The sequence below is a fragment of the Cydia splendana genome, chromosome 4, assembly GCF_910591565.1.
Source record: "Cydia splendana chromosome 4, ilCydSple1.2, whole genome shotgun sequence".
In the NCBI taxonomy this organism is placed as follows: domain Eukaryota; kingdom Metazoa; phylum Arthropoda; class Insecta; order Lepidoptera; family Tortricidae; genus Cydia; species Cydia splendana.
Genome location: NC_085963.1, coordinates 13,502,608 through 13,523,825, shown reverse-complemented (window position 1 = coordinate 13,523,825; position 21,218 = coordinate 13,502,608). Strand labels below are relative to the sequence as shown.

General features: G+C 37.6%; 2 protein-coding genes across 2 annotated transcripts; one reads left to right on the top strand and one right to left on the bottom strand.

Moving 5' to 3' along the window:
- Positions 1–1,868: 1,868 nt before the first annotated feature.
- On the bottom strand, positions 1,869–10,665 carry LOC134789509 (tudor domain-containing protein 7-like). Its single transcript, XM_063760088.1, has 10 exons — positions 10,610–10,665; positions 10,281–10,370; positions 9,513–9,730; positions 8,798–8,941; positions 8,437–8,643; positions 7,892–7,987; positions 7,443–7,625; positions 5,514–5,731; positions 4,378–4,492; positions 1,869–2,013 (listed from the first exon to the last, which is right to left on the bottom strand). The coding sequence occupies exons 2-10, from the start codon at positions 10,363–10,365 to the stop codon at positions 1,996–1,998; spliced, it is 1,284 nt and encodes a 427-aa protein (XP_063616158.1). The 5' UTR covers positions 10,366–10,370; positions 10,610–10,665; the 3' UTR covers positions 1,869–1,995.
- Positions 10,666–13,414: 2,749 nt separating this feature from the next.
- On the top strand, positions 13,415–20,580 carry LOC134789908 (solute carrier family 12 member 8). Its single transcript, XM_063760593.1, has 11 exons — positions 13,415–13,687; positions 14,162–14,342; positions 14,899–15,044; positions 15,602–15,830; positions 16,176–16,377; positions 16,701–16,935; positions 17,266–17,459; positions 17,956–18,055; positions 18,776–18,937; positions 19,612–19,790; positions 20,298–20,580. Exons 1-11 carry the CDS (start codon positions 13,499–13,501, stop codon positions 20,455–20,457), a joined length of 1,977 nt encoding a protein of 658 aa, XP_063616663.1. The 5' UTR covers positions 13,415–13,498; the 3' UTR covers positions 20,458–20,580.
- The last annotated feature ends 638 nt before the right edge of the window (positions 20,581–21,218 follow it).

The following is a 21,218-nucleotide window of genomic DNA, read 5'->3' as shown; positions in this document are numbered from 1 at the left end:
AACGACATCCATGACGACTTTTATGACATAGTGCATGGCCGCCATTTTGGAATCCAAAATGGTCATCATTTTCGAAATCTGCGCCCCCTAAAACCTATAAAACGACACCCATGACGACTTTATGACATAGTGCATGGCCATCATTTTGGAATCCAAAACGGTCAACATTTTCGAAATCTACGCTCCCCAAAACCTATAAAACGACATCCATGACGACTTTTATGACATAGTGCATGGCCGCTATCTTGGATTCCAAAATTGTCATCATTTTCGAAATCTGCACTCCCTAAAACCTATAAAACGACATCCATGACGACTTTTATGACATAGTGCATGGCCGCCATTTTGGAATCCAAAATGGTCATCATTTTTGAAATGTGCGCCCCCTATTAGCCTATAAAACGACATCCATGACGACTTTTATGACATAGTGCATAACCGGAATCTTTGATTCCAAAATTGTTATCATTTAAAAAAAAATCCTAAATTTAAAAATCAATATTAGAAATGTGTAACAAACCGAGCACTTTCATTTGTGTCGCTTAACTTCAAACTCGGGTAAATCCATTCGACCCTCTCAGCAAATATCTACCCTATTTCCTCTTCTTAATACCAAAATCGCATAATCTGACAGATGGATTTACCCGAGTTTGAAGTTAAGCGACTCATTTGATACCAAACGCGACCATACTTTCTTGCAATTAAATGACCAGAATAGCAAGACCCCTCACAAATGCAACTTTTTAGCATTTTAAGCTCTTCTATCTCAATAACCTCTTGTTCGAACCTGCTCAAAATTTAATGACTAAAATATAATGCCCTCAACTATACGTTCACCCAATTTCATTTAAATTAGAACAAATTTACTTAAGTTATTGAGTATCTAACTATCCTCAGATAGTTCAGCTTTAAAAACATCGAAATGCCGGGACGTGCCCCTAGCCAGCCGTGTGTTCAATGTTGAATGTAAGAACTTCGCTCGCTCGTTCGATTATGGACAATATTCATATAATGGCTATTGAAATAATTGCAATGAGTCACTTTCTTATATTGACAGCATCAATAGCCATAGTAAATTTGTAATTCTAAACATGGTAGAATAATATACTCCGCCTGGTACTCTCTTCCCGTCTTTTCTAGGTCACCTGACTGACACAAGCCTACGTCATCATGCGACAGCGCTATATGATAATATGCGATAGCGCTATACAAAGTGGCAATGTTGGGTCAGTCTGGGAAGAGAAGACCATGTTTTATTAGACTATGATTCTAACGGATTCAAAACGCACTCTTCAACATTTGAACCGTTGTACTTACGTCTTTACGTATTCCAGTGGCTTACACAAAAAATAGAGATACTAATCTTAAAAATACGTGTGATACCTCATTCGATTCGTCATGATGCCTAGAAAAATGTATTCGAAGCGTGTATTAGCACACAAAAAATATCAAAAGTTATTAAACAAAAAAGGGGGAAAAAAGTAGTTCTTTTTTATTTCCCCAAAATCTCAAAAAGTATTAATATATAAGAAACCAAAATTAATATTATAAAAGGGGAGGATATTTCCAATAAAACATTCCATACTTGCAGAACCGTATCTCCATTATTTATACTTTTTATTCAACGCTGAACACAACACCCCGCGCCTCATTTTCGGTAAACGCGCGCGGCGTGAAAAATCGAGTACGTAACATTAAATATAATTTTAAACGTATTAAATATTCATTGAAAAATTTTAAAAAATTATGATGAATTTAAAACATGTCAACAAATGTACTACTTACTTGCAGAAATTTATCTTAAAGTTATTTTTTCAACAACTTAGGCAATTTTTAATTAACAAAATTTTTTCGAACTACATTCTTTATTAAAAAATGTATCAATAACTATCGTAAAATTGTGTCGCTTTCTGGAGCCCTTCTCATATACATGCTTAAGAAATTAAGTGGCGGCAAATCGCTGTCGCTTGTGTCGTCCGACAAACTGTTCTCGTGTTACAGCGGCGGCGCGCCCTGGAAACGAAAACCACTTCAACATCTACTTCAGACAAACGCAGACTTTAGCTCGATAGGAATAAAATGTCTGCCGGCCTAGCCAAGGTTACAATCGCTATCGCTTCGACAACGAAAAGCGTTATGTCTCTCTATCGCTCTTCCTTGTTAGTGTGACAGTGACAGTTGCGTTTCGATCGCTACAGAGCGTAAGCTATCAGGGCGCGTAGCCAAGATGCCAATGGCTACGCGCCCTGATCCTTTGTAATCTACATTTTAGTCTTAATTAAAAGTTATAAGTACTTCAAGGGTGTGTAATGCTTAATATAATTATAAAAAACTATCATACATTTGTTATAACGCCACTTGATATATTATTGTATGTTATAATGTAATTTTTATTATACGTTTCCTTTATTATATTGTGATTTCATCTAAACTGTCATTGATATAATGCCTAATGTAATATAATTTTCAAATAGTATATAGACATATTTTATAATGACATTTGTTATATTATATTTTTGTATAACGTAATACTTCATACAATTTTATCAAGTATAAATACATATATTGTATAACATTTTTTGTCATATTTCATTTACTGATAACGTAAAGTTTTACATACTTTTTATAACTAGTACGCAGCCCTACTGCTTTTGCTAGCTATTTTATTCTAGGGAGGTCGCAGTTCTAACCTAACCTAACCAATTTTTGACCAGCTTGTCCAGCTTGATTGACTTAATGATTTGTAATTTATTTTATTGTGGTTTCTGCTATTTCAATTATTTAATTTGATCGCATGACATTATGTACCTATTATAAGTTTTGCATGCTCAATTGTGAGTAGAGTACACTGTACTACTAATTTTAAGTCACCATCTACATATTCACTGTATTCTGGCAAATAAAGAATTTGTATTGTATTGTATTGTATTTGTATTTTACACGGTTTTCGTTCTGCGGGGCCGCAGTTCAAACCTAACCTAAACCACTTTTTTTCCTAGAGTATTTTATTCTACGGAGGGTCAAAGTTCTAACCTGACCTAACCCTCCTTTTGTTAGTTAGTTATTCGTTTATGCGGAGTCGCAGTTCCAACCTAACCTAACCCATTTATGTCATGCAACTATTATGCCACATAAATAATTATTTGATGTCTCTTGTTATAACAAATAATATGCTTTAGATTATGTAATAATTATGGCAATGTATATTAAACGAAGAGTAAATATACCTTATGACCATTATACCAACAATAACATTATGTATACCGTTAATTAGGTATTACGGTAGTATGCCATTTATTACGTTATTCTAAATAACGATATATCAAACTATAATATATGAAAAGTAATTATAACAAATGTAATGCACCCGTACTTCAAAGCTGCGTCACTCTAAACTAAATCATGATCGGTCGAACGTGCAAGTTATTTGAACTTTTGAAAATTAATAAAAAAAAACAGGGCCAAATTATTTTAAAGGAATAAATATGCCACGAAATGATAGCAATGTGATGAAATCGCTTTTGAATCAAGACGAAGATTTTGAGATGTTTATAATGATCACTGATCTCTATCTAGTATTTTTGTCTATAGTTTGTCAAACCAAATTTTCAGTAAATAAGAACAAAAAAAACTATACTCATCCTTTTCTTTTGAGTGCTAGTGTTAGTGTAAGACAAAGATAGTATAATTATCTCTGTCTATGTTTGAAATGAGACAGTCCTTTGACAAACTATAGTATAATTGAACAGATAGGTACATAGACTGTCAGTAAGTCTAGTTTATGTTGTTTTGACGCATGTCATGAGGCTAAATAGAAGTTTATTAATTTCTTAGAATAAGGTCCCAATTAAAACGTTTGTGTTATCATTTGATCAATTTTCCTCTGCTAAAACCCTGCAGCAAAGGGGCTGTCCATAAATTACGTCATCGATTTTTGACGATTTTTGACCCCCCTCCCCCTAAAATCACCCAAAAATCAGGCTTCGAATGACCCCGTTTCCTCCTTCGTCATGCTACCATCATCCGATGTCCAGCCCCCCCCCCCCCCCCCCTAATTTGAAATGACGTAATTTATGAATAGCCCCAAACTAGTGTTGACCAAACCAAACTCCATAGCACTTTAGCAATAGCCTGAGCCCGTGTATAATATATAATAGAGGTCAGTGATTCCTAGTATACAATCTATACAAGTATACAGAATCTAGCGAACGACAGTTAATCTATAAAATACAATTATCTGGTAACACTTCTGGTCAAAATATAATTGATTTTATAGCCTTAACTTTCGTTACCCTGCTTGTAAAAGAAGTGTACAATAAGAAATCTACAGGAGTGGTGTCAATAATAAGCAAGAGATATATTATCTTCTCTACATACCTCTTTGTTGGGGAGAAGTAGTAATAGTCCGTTAACCACTCTGTCTTGTAATATTCGGGAACAATTTTTCACCAGTTCTTGCCAGTTACTGGGCAAATTCTCTCCAAACTTTTGTCTAAAAACATAATTCAGCACTACATCACCACTTCCTTTATTTATAACATAACAATGTCAGGTGTAAGTTAAATTATGAGGTTTAAATAATAGGAAGGACTGAAGTTTTACAATAAAGTGCATGATTGTTTGGTAAGTAATTTTGCGTCATGCATTTCTTACATATACAAATAGTATTAAGTACTTATAATTAAGTATAAGCAAGGTAATCGACTCGTGTGGGTTTTAATTAGTGTGTTCAGGTTTTAAATCAAGTAGTTCACGTCAATAGCAAAATTGCATGTCTGTATAAGTTACCAAAGAACTTACAAGACCGTATACGATTACCTAACGCGAATCGTTTTAAATTGTAGAGTAAATTACAAAACGCACTCTAATTATGATATTTAGGACAGCAGTTTTTTGTTAAAATGCCAATATCTAATTCAGTAAATTATTGGAACATGCTAATTTTCTCACTCGAGTTTCCGTTTGGCTGCGTTTCCTGTACTGACTAAATCTTATAATTCAAAAAGAATTTCAAATTTCTCTTTAAATATAAGAGAAAAACGGGCCGGTAAATAAACCATATTCTGTTTTGCATGCATCCAAACTTTTTCCCCTTGAAGAGTAGTTTAGTTTGGTGTGGTTAAAACCACTTGGGGTCCTAATATTATGCATTTTTATAAAATATAATTGTAGGTTTACATTACATTATACTCTTTGTTTATGATTCGATAAAGTTTTCATGCAAGAAAGAACTTCAATATGATTATTTACGAAACAGAACGGCATATATAATATGACAAAGCGTACATTTTAATCGCGTAGCGTACTTAGTTTGAAAATTTATTTAATTTAATTTAATTTGATTTAATTTAATTTAATTTAATTATTATTATTTTTTGTAAATGTAATATGGGTCCTGGTAACCTGAAATAAATTATTATATATATATATTTTTTAATCATAAAACTGCAGTTTATCAATTTACCTACTGAACTGTAAAAACCAAAACTTTAAAACTGTTATATAGATCGTACCTGTATAAGTGTGGCACGGACCTAGCCCAGAGGCCAGCCTCGTGTTCGGCCACGAGGTCCGCGAGGGAGGCGACGGCCTTGCCCGGCGAGGACGTGGGCATGCCGCCCGACTGCGCGCTCTCTATCTCTACGAGCAGCTTCTCTGCCGCCACTTCCTTGGCCAACTCTTGGGACGGCGATGAATCTGGATATGACGACGTCGAGTAGGCCGTACCAACCTGCAGTTGATAGGATATAGATATATAATTTTAACCTTAACACCTCTGCATACAAACATGCATTATTGCTAACGGTAGTGACGGTACTTAAAAATGCCTCCAGAAACTCGCAAACTAAATTGACAAGTCAATGTGCACAAATGATACCACAGTTTGGCCAGTCGTCGGCCTAAATCGCAAACCTCGTAACTCCTCCGGGGGAGTTACGGGGTTTGCGACTATAAGTAAGTTGTCCAAGGTAGCAATTACTAATTTCCTTGAAATGGAGTTACAAGGTTTGCGATTTAGGCCGACGCAGTGCTGTTATATATGATCGCAGAGTGCTGTTCATATCGATATTTTCAAAAAAGTTTGAATAAGGCAATATCGCGAGAATTCACCGTTAGGGGCGCTACTGTTGCGCGGCGCGCGGGCATATTGTAATTAAATAAATATTTTATTTTGTTTTATTTGTTAGTAAAACTTACAGCTAGAGTAACAGTTAACCAGAGGTCGGCGGGGGTGAGCTATTTGCCTTATAATATGACGTAAGAGTAAGACATGTCAAATTATAAGATAAATAGCTCACCCCCGTGACCTTTGGTGATAACATAGAGTTAGACCAAGAAAAGTTTCAGCGAATTTGATAGCCCACGTAGTGCGTGTGTTATTTTAACGTCAAATTTCTATAAACTTCTGACGTATAAATAACACTTGCACTGCGTGGGCTATAAAAATCGCTGCAGAGTTTTCTTGGTCTAACTCTAGAAACATTGATTTAGGCTCAAAATACAAATAAGCCCAAACGGGAAAATATTTCGTATAATGTAATTAGTTTCTCAAGAAGCGCTGGTGGCCTAGCGGTAATAGCGTGTGACTTTCAATCCGGAGGTCGCGGGTTCAAATCCCGGCGCGTACCAATGAGTTTTTCAGAACTTATGTACGAAATATCATTATTTTTACCAGTCGCTTTTCGGTGAAGGAAAACATCATGAGAAGAAAACTGGACTAATCCCAATAAGGTCTAGTTTACCCTCTGGGTTGGAAGGTCAGATGGCACTGATGGCAGTCGCTTTCGTAAAAACTAGTCCCTACGCCAATTCTCGGGATTTGTTGCCAAGTGGACCCCAGGCTCCCATGAGTCAGGCAGAATGCCGGGATAACGCGAGGATGAAGAATGTGATTAATTTCTCATTTACTTTGTGTGGTGTGGACGCAAAATTAAATCGTCTCATTCGGTCAGAATTTAAATAATTATGGATCAATCATATTTACCGGCCACATGTACAAAATTAAATCACCAATTTTAGATTTATGGCGACAACCGAGCTCTTGAAATAAACAACTTGCCCCCAAACCTGCATACTCACATCGAAATTTGACAATTTCGCATCCGCACCTCCTGATTTGATCGGTAACGTCACAATCTTACAATCGAATCCTCCACTTTTCTCGTCACATTCATATAAATAGAAATTGTTTGTGCCCCTAAATAATTATTACATGGGTAGAGTAGTAAGTGCAATATCTTACTTATCGATATCATTTTATCGACATATACTTGTGACTATTTTTTCTTTGCTATTCCTGGTATTATTTTATTTGTCAATCTCATGTCAATTTAGTTCGCGAGATTCTGGAGGCGACCTTACGAGAATGAAGTTGAGCTGACGGTGCATATCTATTAGCGTGTTATATAACGTGGAAATATGAAACCAATAAGCGGTTATACCTTAATTGAGCAGTCGTAACTGACGGGTCCTCGTTTCGGTCGAAGGTCGTGCACCTTGTAGACGGGCTGCGCTAATCCAAGCTTGCGACAGGTCCATTCCAACCTGTCCACGAAAGAGCTGGAGTCTGGTGGTGGTTCTAAGCAGTATGCTGGTGCTACATGTATCACGGGACCGCTATGCTCCTATAAATAAGTTTTGGTTTATATCGAACTCATGGCTCGTAGATTAAATGACATTGAGTTATTGTATCCATTGCTGGGTGTTGTAAACTTTACATAATATAATGCTTATAATGGCGTATTCATCATTCATTTATTCACAACTTTTTTTGCACATAACAAAAACCTCAACTTGTGAATAAAATTGAAGGTCGTCTCTTAAGTCAAGGCATAGTTTTATAAGAAACTTTTAAAAAGTACCTAATAGATATACTTAGTTAGGTAATTACATCAGTGTTCAGTCGGTCTCTCAGGCTGGACAATCTTTGTGAAGCTGTCATCTTAGATGTTTGATGTGCATTTTCTGTGCGTATGGAATGTTTAACCTGCAATCATTTGAGAATGTACATAAAAGCCTAGCCTATCATCCGTTTGATCGGTGTTGAATGAATGTAGCATAAGATATACTAGGTAGGTAGGTATTAGGTACCTACTGATATTTTTCTTTGAAATTCTAGTATGTAATAATCCTAGAATGGAAACCATTGGAATAGTTTAAGAAAGGGGTCATGGTTTGTGTGCCTCACATTAATATACATGTTATGTAGGTACCTACTTAAACCATATATGAGACTTATTGGGATGGGCACTAGCAGAAACTGGGCGCAAAGACATGTCGATTATTGAGCGTGACGAGATCACGAGATCATCCTTCTCTCACGCAATGTACTAATTAGACGAGGTGGCCTGCAATTGTCATGTAACTCACGTTCCTATTACAAAGAGCCGCGCTGTAAACCTCGCAGAAATCATGAGGACATGAAAGTGTACTTACGTCTTCTGAGTGCGTATTGACAGGCGCCAGGGGTACTCTTTCAGAGAACCTTTCTGGTTCCCTCGCTGGCGCGGGAGGGTCGACTGGTTTGGTAACAGCATTATATGTTGTCCTTTCCGTTCTCTCAATATTTTTTGTCAATGGTTTCGATGTCGTTTTCATTACGGGAGGTTTCGTTTCGTACGGTTTGCTGAATGTATTATTGTTCTAAAATCATGTGAAGAAAATTATATTCACTAAACCGGGATTTCAACCCGCGATGGTCAACTTCTTAAAAAATATTTGTATAATACAAATACCATCCAAGCTAAGTTAGACGTTTAGTATAATGTAAATGAAGCATTATAGATTATGTATTTACCTTGTTGCTATAATTGTTGTTGAATGGTGTTCCGCCTTTCGCTCGGTAATATTGGTTCGAGTACTGATTATTGTAATTATAGCTCACATTGTTATAGCTGGCATATGACCCGGTGGTTGCGGGTTCTTTTTTTGAAAACCGATTCTAAAAAACATAACAATGATAAAAATAATGCAGGGGTTTCTAATTTCTAACTCAGAAACCCCTGCATTATTTTAACTACCTACAACCATAACATATAAGTGGATACCTCTTATGTTGCCCTCTTTAGTGTGTCGAGTTTTGAACCACTTGTAAGATAACTCTTAAATAGGCTATAAGCTGTAGACCTCGCAATAAGCTTAATAAAAAATAACATATTTTGTTGAGTCATTACCACAGCAAGCTTGCTGTGGTAGTAGTTATTGCTTCATTGGGATTTGTGAGCTCACAAATCACAATGAAGCAATAACTACATTTACATTAAAATGTACTAAAACTGAATAAAACCTTTGGTTTGAAATATTGTTCATGATAAATTCTGAACTGCCCTATACAATTCTGCAAACAAAGATGTTTTCAGCCTAATCAACTTTTATTTGCTGACATAGGTACCCTATTATGTAATTCTAATAAGGACAGTCTCTTTTACAATTGTGTCTGAAGGCATAACTAAAGAAATATGTTACAAAAAAAAGTTAATTACCCTGTTTAATGAGAGAAACATTTATCTTACATTGAAATTAAACCTTGGTGTTGGCTTCTTGCTAGATTTTTGACAGGACACCATAGCTGCAATGTGTTGGGTTTCCTGACTTGCTATCGCATCAACATACCATTCCCCATTAATTTGCGTCACTTTGAAACCAGGAATATCAACAAAGAGCCTATCCAGTGTCGGATAACCCAACTTTTTAAATGGTATCCACTCTCCTTGAAGTTCGCGGTAATCCCCTGTGGAAAATAAAATCAGTCTGTAAGTCCAAATCTGCCAGCCCAAACAACACTTAACTTAAAATTTTAAATTATGAATCTCATTGCAGACTCGATACCTATTTCTCCAGTGGAAAGCGAGCAAGGTAACATTAAACATTAAATTATTAGTGTGCACAGAATCATGTGATCCAAATGTACTCTGTAATGCTTTTGGACTTTCATTTTTTACCCAGGTCACTTCCTCTTGGTTAAATAGAAGCCATTCTGTATGGCATTCTGCTTGCTATCCCGCCCTATAATTACTACACATATGTAAGGCTTGACCAATTTTCAGGCAATTAAGGTTCCTTCCCAACAGCACACCACTGTAAGATATTAGATATTTTTAGAAATTTATCTAATAAAATAAAAATGTAAGCCCTTGACCTTGAGTTCACATTATTCTCACACCATATAATGTGTTGTTGTTGCTTCTAGTTGGCAGGCCCCTAGCATGCACTTCTCGAAGGACTTTTATAGTAAGTATGTATACTATTCGAAATATACAAAAAAACTATTTTGTACTTACTGTTACATTGTTTGATGGTCAGAGCTCCTTTTACTGAGAGCAGTGTGGCCCGAAGTGCCGATATCACTTGTTCTTTATCAGCCATTTTCGCTATTATCAATAAACACATATTAAGGAGAGATGTCGTTATAAAAACACTATTAAGTACGAAGAAAGATTTTGATTAAAAGTTTTCAAAGTTATGGCCCCAAGCATAAAAAAAATACTAAAAGTAAATAAATATTTTAAACTGGAATCTTAATATCCCGCTATTGTCTAACTATAAACATGAATACAGGTTAATACACAATGTTGTACTAAATCTACTATTTATTATTTTGAAGACGTACCTTACTTGAAAATATGTTAACTGCAGAAAACTGTAAGCGCCGGATTCAGTGCGCTACTGAAATATTACACAAATGTCACAAATTGGCGGGAAATTCAAAAAATCTTGGGCTGGTCACACTTCGTGGGAATTATATTATAGTTTTGGTACTAGAAACTATTTTTGATTTTCTGTGCACACCTACATAACACCTAATGAAATAAGTTAAATATACGTTGACGTGCACTCAAAGTCAGCTCACATAATTTCTATCACTATTTAAGTACAGTCAACGACAAACACGTAAGTATACACGTTCCTATGTTTTGATTTCATTTATATTTTCCAGAACATCTAGTTTATCCGTTTTTTTACACACTTTTCCTGTTTATGAGTTTCAGGTATTAATACATTCACGTACAAAGTTATAGGAAAATGTTAGAAATAGTACTTAAAGTATCAAAATATTAATAAACCAACCAACCAACCTACTAAATTGTTTACGACTTGTAAACATTGCAGTTTTTCGTTATAAAACGCTTCACGTCGACTTCGCACATTGTCGTAATTATATCCGAGCTTAAATAATAGTTTGCGGACCTCACTCGTTAACCATTATTCATATTATTTAAGTAAATAAACGCCTTCTAAACCGCGAACAATTTGAATTTTTTGAATGAATTGACATAAATTGACAACAGACTTTTAACTTTTTTTAAAAGCATAGAGATTTGGTGATACAACAAGGAAATATAGATGGTCAAGCAAATCTGGTCAGTAAAAAAGGCGCGAAATTCAAATTTTCTATGAGACGATATTCCTTCGCGCCGCCTTTTGCTACTGACAAGATTTGCTTGACCATCTTATATCTGTCAACAAAATCTCTGGCTAGCCAGACTTCTAACTGTTGCAATGCCTATTCCTCCATTGTTTGTTTTAATGATTGGGTGATTTTTGGTCCCTCAAATAGCGATTTTCTTTATAAATTTCGAAAAATCCCTTAGGCCCCGTTCACACGGCAGCTTTTTCAACGCGCGTTAAAAAAGCGTTTGAATGACACAAATGGATAACCATGTATGTATTCACACGACAGCGGTGGCGCTTTTTATCAAACGTTGTTGGATTTTCGACTTTAAGCTGTGGTCGTTAAATCGAATTTAGAGTGCGGACAGATTCAAGCGCTTTTTTAACGCGCGTTGAAAAAGATTCCGTGCGAATGGGGGCTTAGCCTGTTTGTCCATCGTTAAGCCCCCCATTCACACTCCTACATTGCAGTCCGGCTCGCTGGACTGCGGAGTAGGATATGATATAGCTCACACACCTCCTACATTGTAGTTCGCCTTGCAGGCCTACGGAGCAAGAAATAGCTCACACGTGGTACTGTTTGTAAAAACGGTAAAAAATTGCGCGCACTGTTCTCATACGTCAAACACGGCAGTCCGCTACGCAGGACGTCAACCGACAAACAATCCTGCGTGGCGGACTGCAGCGATGGGTTGAGCCTGCAGGACTTGTAGGACCCAAGAGGCATCCTACTTGGGTGTTGTAGGACGGCACGAAGTGTCGCGACCCCATACACAATCCTACATAATGAGCCGGACTACAAGGTAGGAGAGTGAATGGGGGGCTTACCGGACGTACCGGACCAAGGTCACGGTCTTGTACGCCCGTCTATTAGCACTATTAAGGCCATAACACACTATCGCACCGCACCAAGGTCATTGTGCGACGCACCGATAAGTAAGAGCGAGAAAGAGATATCGCTTTCTCGCTCTTACTTATGGGTGCGTCGCACAATGACCTTGGTGCGGTGCGATAGTGTGTTAACACTATTACAAGTTACATTAAGCCCCCCATTCACACTCCTACATTATAGTCCGGCTCGCAGGACTACGGAGTAGGATATAGCTCACACACCTTACTACATTGTATTACGCCTGGCAGGACTACGGAGCAAGAAATAGCTCACACACGGTACTGTTTTGCCGTCCATCATCAGTACTGCTTCGTTTCTCACAAGTGTTAAGGCCCCAGTACACAATGGGCCATCGCCGGCCATTCCAAGGGATACATTTATGCGTTAGAGGGAGCAAGTGATATTGCTATTTCATTCTACCGCATGGCTGCGTCCCTTGGAGTGGCCGGCGATGGCCCATTGTGTACTGGGGCCTTTACGTGCAATTAAAAAAATAGAAAATAGCTCTTCTGCTATGTATTTTGTTGTTAATTAAGTATTGTATAAAAATAAAAAAGAGTGTGGGAAAAGAAACTGCTAAAAATTCGCCCGAGTGTCATATTTCTTAAGTATTGGTAATAATTGTTGCAATGCCTATTCCTCCATTGTTTGTTGGAGTGATTGGGTGATTTTTGGTCCCACAAACAGCGATTTTCTTTATAAATTTCATTAAAATGACGCGCACTGTTGTCATACGTCAAACACGGCAGTCCGCAACGTAGGACATCAACCTACACACAATCCTGCGCGGCGGACTGCAGCGGTGGGCGGGGCTTGCAGGATTTGTAGGACCCAAGAGGCATCCTACTTGGGTGTTGTAGGACGGCACGTAGTCCGCGACCCCCATACACAATCCTACATAATGAGGCGGACTACAAGGTAGGAGTGTGAATGGGGGGCTTTAGATACAAACCTTTTACACAACGCAACCCAGAAAACAACAACTCTGCTCTTGTAGAAAATGAGTGATGCGTGTAATCATGGTGTAATCCAATTTTTTTTTTACTCCTAGCAACCGTAGCTGTCAAAACTGACAGCAGTTTGACAGTTTAAGTACTATTGTATTCATGGTGATTCGGAGTTCACTTCACGTATCGTATTTTCAGAATGTGTATGCAAAGTAGCGCAAGATAAACAAATATTATTTAGTATTTCGAATGAATTGTATATTTCAAGATGGAACCGAATAGTCGTGGAAGGAGGAACGAGTTAGATATAGACAGTTTTCGTAGTGATGACGCAGGCTTTGATAGGGCTCGTATGAGAAGACAATCCGGCGGTTTCGTGGATCTGGGTAATGAATCACAATATGGAACAGGCGGACACCAAGCCTCTGGGGCTAACGAAATCTTTGCAGATATTCAGGTATTGCTTCTAGTATTTACAACATTAAATTGACGGCATGTTGTGAGAAACAGATGGTTGGGATGGGATTTAGTTTCTTTATAAGCCAAAACATAGGAGATTAAGATTAGATATTGAATATTAAGGAAATCTAAGCAATTAAGACGAAAATATATTGTAATAACAGTACTGTACATTATGTAGATCTTATGTAAAATTATACCCTGCCTTCAAAGGAATGAGTAAACTTTAAAATAATCCCTGACACTCCTAGAACTGTCCTCTATTTACAAGTAGATAGTCTATAATAATGTTTTTAATTTATTGTTGTTATATTTGATGTTATAAGTTTTATATTTACAGTTACCTACTCTGATTTTACTATGCTGCCAAATGCCATTGAAGTAACAAAAAGACAATAATTTATGAGTTATATACAATTTACTCCATGTGAAAAATTCAATTTTTAATTCAATGTTTATTTTACATTTCCAGGGAGATGTACCATGGTGGAAATCCAACTTCTTTATATCACAACCAGTCCTCTTCGGCACCTGGGATGGGGTGTTCACATCTTGCCTTATCAATATTTTTGGAGTCATTGTATTTCTGCGGTCTGGGTGGATAGTGGCTCAGGCAGGCTTAGTTAATGCTATCCTAATAGTGTTTTTCACAGGTAAATATACTACACACTTGATTGGCACTAGCTAATTATAAATCAATCCTTTATGGGCTCGGAGTAATTAACAATGGAGCCGCCATTAACAGGCTTTCCCCTCTGTCGAAAATAGGCGGCCAATGGTCAACCACATGTCAACCATACGTATGGACTGACGTGTATCTGACATGACGTACCTATACATTTGATGTGCCCCTCCCCTGCAAAAAACGGCAGACTATTTTGTACCGAAAATTTTAGACATGGCGTCTCCGTTGGTTATATCCTCTAAGTTTATGGGGCTAAATATGCAGGCCACACCAAACAACTGTCACTAACAATCCAAACATGAAATGCCAAGGAATTAAATGTCCATGCCAATTTTGGTCGGCTGTTGTCTATGAAACAGGTTTTTTTTTTTTTTTTCAAAAGTTCAATAGCAGATATATATAACTCAAAAATATCAATAGCTACTTTGTTATATAGTATCCTAGTTAAAATATATGACAAAATATACATTTAGTTTAGTTTTTTACATACATTCAGTAATAATCAAAGTTTTTATTATCTTCAGTGTTTGTGGCCCTGATCTCAGTGTTGTCAGCAGTTGGTATTTGTGAAAGATGTCGGATAGAAAGTGGAGGGGTGTATTTCTTACTCGCTCACACATTGGGCTCCAGGATGGGAGGCTCACTGGGAATTGTCTACTGTTTTGGCCAGGTATTATAGTTGTAATTTTTAAAGTTAAAATACCAAAGATCTGTAGCAGCAGTAATCATCCAGCTAAGTTAAAGTACTTCCTTTTAAAATATTGAGATTATTTAAAACACATAAGGCATGTAATTTTATAAATAATAATAATAAAATAAAAATATGTTTATTACCAGAACACAAAAACAGTACAGTAATGGAAAGAACAGAAACAATATGATAACGTAAACTATTATATATTTTGTATGGTTGTGTTCACTAACATCTATTAAAGCCAACATTCTAACTACGACAACTAGTAAAACGACTATGAGTACGAGTATGAGGTTTCTATTACGGGTATGTGAGGTGTGCAATAAAGAGTATTGTATTGTATTGTATTCAAAAAGTATTTTTACACAACCTTATTGTCAGTGTCGCAGATATTGTAAATATGTTCTTGAAGAATTGTCTTGTAAAGATGTTTGTGGACTCAACTGTACATTATTTGATAATATGTATTTGAAATAGTTATTGAGGTTTTATCTTATTTTGTTTTTCATACAAACATAACAACTTTGTTGCAGGCTGTAGGTTGTGCTTTAAATGTATTTGGTTTTGGAGAATCAATGGCCAAGTTGTTTGGGACTGAAGAAACGTGGGCAGCGCGTGGATTCGCCATCGCCGCGGTGCTGTTGTTGGGCACAATCAATATCGCGGGCGTCAAATGGGTCATAAAGTTGCAGTTTCTTTTGCTACTGATCATTCTAATGGCTGCTTTGGACTTCTTTGTTGGCTCATTTACAACTCACACTGGTTAGTACACTGGTCCCACCACCACCAAATCTTGTTGACAAAAGTTGATGTTTGGCAATCCAGTGACCACAAAATGTATGACAGTGCCATCTATTTCAGCTGTCAAACTAGGAGGCACTATTATTTTCTTACACTTCTCATCTACCTTCTATTATCAACTCTTTGGTAGGCATATTTATACGAATTGGAGCTATAAAACATCCTTTATTTTGTATATCTACAAAGTTTTTAATAAAACTTGTATAATTTCCATATTTATCTTTTTAAGTGCATTTTCACACCAATGACCTAAAGGCCAATCTGGGTCGATTACACACTGTAATTAAAACTCATCATTATTTGCAGATGTACCTGGATTCAATGGATGGCTTAATAGCACAATATCCTACAATATGTGGCCAGAATACAAGGACTACACCTGGTTCAAATGCTTTGGCGTATTTTTTCCCACTATTACCGGCATTCTGGCTGGAATCAACATGAGTGGGGACTTGAAAAATCCTTCCATGAATATCCCTAATGGTTCATTAGCAGCTATTGGCACAGGGTGAGTTCCAATTCCATTGCTTTACAACAATGGTAACATAGTGATACTGAAACATTAATTTTACATCTTGTAATTTACCTATGTTGAACAAATGAAGTCTTTGAATGGTTTACAACAATAACAAAAGTTACAAAGAGTAAATTAACAAGCATTTATTTTTAGAAATCTCATAATTAACACATTTACTTAGCGTTTTATTTAGATATGTATTGCCTTGTAGGGCTGAAGGAGTAACAATGTAACAATACAATACTCAGTGATATCATATTAATTTGAGGGACACAATGACTTATTATCTAATATGAAAAATATACAATTTTCAGGACTTTCCTGTACTTGATGTTCGTCATAACCCTAGCCGCGACCGTAAGCAGAGAAGTGTTGCTGACGAACTTCTCCATCGCAACTGACATATCGGCCATTACGGTGTTGCTCCTGGCGGGCTTGTATGTCAGCTCCATGAGCTCGTGCTTGGGAGCCATGTACGGAACCCCCAGAGTTCTACAGAGCATTGCAAATGAGAAGGTTATACCAGGACTTGAGACCCTCGGGCATGGAGTAAGTTTTATTGTATTTTGTCATTTGTTTTATAGATTCATCATATTTCACAGACCTCATCGATTTGCTGGAGTTGGATAGATTTCTATGATTTGCTTCTTTGACAACTATTGCCAGTTTTATGCCATTTTATGGACAGTTTTAAATGAAAATATAACAGCAAGTTTAATGTATACTTGTGACACGGGCTCCTCATGACAATGTTTCATCCAAATTGAGCTACAGTTATGTTTTAAACGGTTATAATCCAGACTTCCAAAACATTCCCGCCACAGCAAATCTAGCACACACTTATCACATTTATAATTTTCCATACTTTTTGTTTTACAGAGAGGTCCAAATAAGGTTCCCATATACTCAATGGTCGTAGTAGCCATAGTAACCATAACGTTCATCATAATAGGCGACATAAACAAGCTTGCACCCATCGTGACCATGCCGTTCCTTATCACTTACGCTAGCATTGATTACTCTTACTTTGCCCTTGCTCAAACGTTTGATTTGCAACATAGGCGGGAGATGAGGTATGATATTTCTTCTATTTGTTTGTTCTTAAGTGGAATTCTACTTAGTTTATTAACAGCTTGTGAGACAAAAAAATATTATGACCTGGCCACAATATTTATCTCTAAATTGACTTGAAAAAGTGACTGACTCCATGAGCATAATTCTTATCTAAAGAATTTGACATTAATGATATTATTTCAAACACAAAATTATATACATATTTTTATGGTTTTGTTTTATGTCAGTGCTGGTACATCAACCTGAATTTGATGGTGTAGAAAGTATTTTGCAAAAGTGCCAGCATTGCTATTAGTAAAGTTGATATCGACTCCACTTCTAATTTATTGACTGATTTTTCTTTTTTATTTATCATATCTTTGTTTTTGTCACAATCATTTTAGAATTGCTAACGTTATAATATATAAACTATTAATATAAATTGAGCTGTTTTAACTTGAGTATAATCTATTTGTCTTCTAAATAAATGTAATACAAAGGATACCTGACTTCCAGATTCCAGGGGCACTCACAGAGAGATACGCAAGTGTATGGCGCTACTGGCAGTGACTTGGATCTATTGTTCCCTGAAAGAATAAGGCATAAAAATGTTGGTGTAAGTATTTCATAAAATTTGAGCTTATAATAATAACAGACGACCCATCAATGTATATAGTGTTTAGTGTTATCGCTCAAAGCGCCGCTTGCCTATAAATGCTTCTTAAGAGAAATACGGAGAAATCGAGGAATACCACTTTTTATCTGTTGATAAATTATCTAGGTACTTATCTATTTAATTACTATCTACACACAAACACAGTACCATCTATAAAGGATTCAACACATTGACGCGGGATTCGCTTAATATTCAGCCAGCTAACGACCTTTTCACACTGCAGTGTGGGAAAATGGAAGGTTCAAGGCCTTTGTGCGCGCTTTAGGGCCACCCAACACTAACATTTCCCAAGCGTCGGCGTCTAGTCAACTCTATGGCTGCTGCTCGACGCAACGTTGGCGCTACTGCGCAGCCAAGCCAATTTAATAAAAATGTACATCATAGGGCCACCCTTCACTAGCGTCTTTCGAGCGTCGGCGTCTAGGCAGCGCTATGGAAAATGGTGTTGCTGCGCAGTTAGCCATAGAGCGGCCATAGAGTTGACTAGACGCCGACGCTCGAGAGACGTTAGTGAGGGGTGGCCCTATGACGTACATTTCTGATTTCTCTTCTCTGATGCAGTTGTTCACACTTTCTGCTCCTCACTCCCTCATAAACAATATAATAGATTGAGATAACACCAGAATACCAACATGATAATTTATTGTGCAAATGTTACAGGATTTCACGCCGTCCCCAACCGACCCGGCGATGATGAACGGCCGAGCGGGCGGCGACGCCGACGGCGCAGACGGCGATGGACGCCGCCCCAACGTCAGCGTGCACTCCAAGGACAAGAACTGGTACTCGCATCTGTGCAACCGGTGGCTGTCGCTCGTTGGGGTCAGTTAATACGATATTTATAAGCCTTGGTCTCTCTCTCTCTTTTACGATGGCCTAACATCAAGCCTTACCACAGAGTAGATAAAAGTATAAATAATAGAACATAACCGATGTTCGACAGCAAATCCCACAATTCCTCAAACTCATGAGTTCTTTCTTGCCCATTCGACTATGGCATAATGACTGCCCGGAGCAACAGGCGTCAGCAAAAGCACGTGCAAACAAATGAGTGAAATACCACTGCCTACGAGTATAATAACTCCAATTATTTGGAAACAACCCTATAAACTAATCAAGGAATAACTGTTGCAATGTCCTACGTTGGTGCTTTTTTTTATCCAAGCTTGTCTGAATCCAGTAGTTCGCCCTCTAAATAATAAGAAGCAACAAATAATCATAAGAAAGATGTTATTTATTATTTTGAGGGCGAACTTCTCATAAGGACGTGTTAGTGCAACTTATTCCTTACAAATCAGCAGCAAAAAGTTTGTGTAGCTATGCTGGGGTATATATATAGCACCATTGGCTCAGTTGAGATATATTGTTAAGAATAATCTCTCTGCTTTGCCTTAAGGTTGACTGGTAGAGAATGCTTTGGCATTAAGTCCGCCTTTTGTATGATAAGTTTTCTTTTGTGCAATAAAGTTTAAATAAATAAATAATATAATTTCCAGGTGGCAATAAAGGTGCTGCTAATGTTCCTGGTGCACTGGGCGTACGCGCTGGGTTGCCTCAGCATCCTGTGGCTGCTGTGGCTGTACATCGGCGCCGCCAACCCCGCCGTCAAGCCCGGCCGCGCGTCCGAGTTCCGCTTCTTCCACTGGCTGAAGATCGCCTTCCTACAAGCTATAGGGTTAGTATTCCCACCCCCCACCCCAGATTATTTGCAGCGCCTCTAAACTCGGGCAAGGCGTGTAGCATTCAACCAATGCAAATGTATACGTCTAGCCTGAAAGCACGCTACACAGAACACTATGCTGCTCGGTCGAGATTCAGGCCGTACTTTTGCTTCATTGTTGTCATCCAAGCCTAGCCCAACCACATCAGAATTTAAGCCTTGTTGTGGCTTAAATAATACTTGATTTTCTCGTTGAATCTGGAATACAACTTCAGTGATGTCGTATCTAACTTGATCATAGTCATGACTCACTCATGGGACATATTTTCGGGGATTTTGCGTCTGTGCGTCTACGATATTTTATGTCAATGCCTCCAACCGCGTCAGAATTATGTAGACTTTACTCGCTATCCCACTTATTCTACGGGCTAAAAATTGCGTTATAATTATATAATTACGTTAGTATTTGTTCAAACCCACACCCATATTTTACACAATTTTATACAATTTAAATATGTACAGAAAACGGCCGCTGGAGTACGAGCAGCTGGTGGTGACCCCCGTGCACTCCGACATCCGCGTGGAGCAGGAGCGGCTCAACGACGACAACGAGGACTTCGCGTCGCGCCGCCGCTACCACCAGTCCACCAACGTGCAGAGCCACCTCGTCAGCGTCACGTAGCCGACACACACACACAGACACTTACACCCTTATTCATTAAAGTTACCTCTTAAGGCTCCTACACACTATACCGACGACACAGCCGGCTCGTTTTTTCAGGGAGGGTATGCCGCCACGCCGGCGTAATCGGCGTATAAATATGATAAATACCCGCCGGGCTCGCCGGCATAGTGTGTATGAGCTTTTACAAACCTCTATTTAATTTTGTCCCTTTCTATCAAACAGAAATATCAAAACGACGGATTGGGACAAGTGATTGATTTTCATTTATCAAAGGTTTGTTAGATTTGACAAACGTATATGAATAACGCCATTATTCATTTACCTTTCGTATTCTAAAAACGTGGGTACCAACTCGGGCGTGCCGTATAAATCAGATAATAATGCTTCTATTAAAAATGGTTCTTGAAAAAAATACAAAAATTACTAACAAATTTGGTCAGGATCAGTAATGAGGGTGATTTATGGTAGCTGTAACTACCATAAGCATGTGTGTGTTACATTTTTTACGTCCAAATTTGACGTTAATTAACCCTTTAACCGCCACGACTATACTCAGGCAGGACCAATGTCACAAATAAGTAAACCCTGTTTTGGAAGATATTGTTAATAAAAAATCTGACCGGTTTTATTGGTTTACACTTACACACTTTTAAAATCTGCCGCCTTGTTTTGGTACTTACCTAATGGTTATGAGTTTATAACTAGCCAGACATTTGTCCTAAAAATAATAAATAGTCCTTACGAGGTTAACTAAGTCT

Excerpts from the sequence above, each read along its gene's own strand:
- LOC134789509 (XM_063760088.1), bottom strand. The coding sequence starts at position 10,365 with ATGGCTGATAAAGAACAAGTGATATCGGCACTTCGGGCCACACTGCTC. Across the intron at positions 7,988-8,436 it reads TCAATACGCACTCAGAAGAC|GTTAAACATTCCATACGCAC; the intron begins GTAAGTACACTT and ends AAATGATTGCAG. Across the intron at positions 5,732-7,442 it reads GTTACGACTGCTCAATTAAG|GTTGGTACGGCCTACTCGAC; the intron begins GTATAACCGCTT and ends TATCAACTGCAG.
- LOC134789908 (XM_063760593.1), top strand. The coding sequence starts at position 13,499 with ATGGAACCGAATAGTCGTGGAAGGAGGAACGAGTTAGATATAGACAGT. Across the intron at positions 15,045-15,601 it reads TTGTCTACTGTTTTGGCCAG|GCTGTAGGTTGTGCTTTAAA; the intron begins GTATTATAGTTG and ends ACTTTGTTGCAG. Across the intron at positions 16,936-17,265 it reads TTGAGACCCTCGGGCATGGA|AGAGGTCCAAATAAGGTTCC; the intron begins GTAAGTTTTATT and ends TTTGTTTTACAG.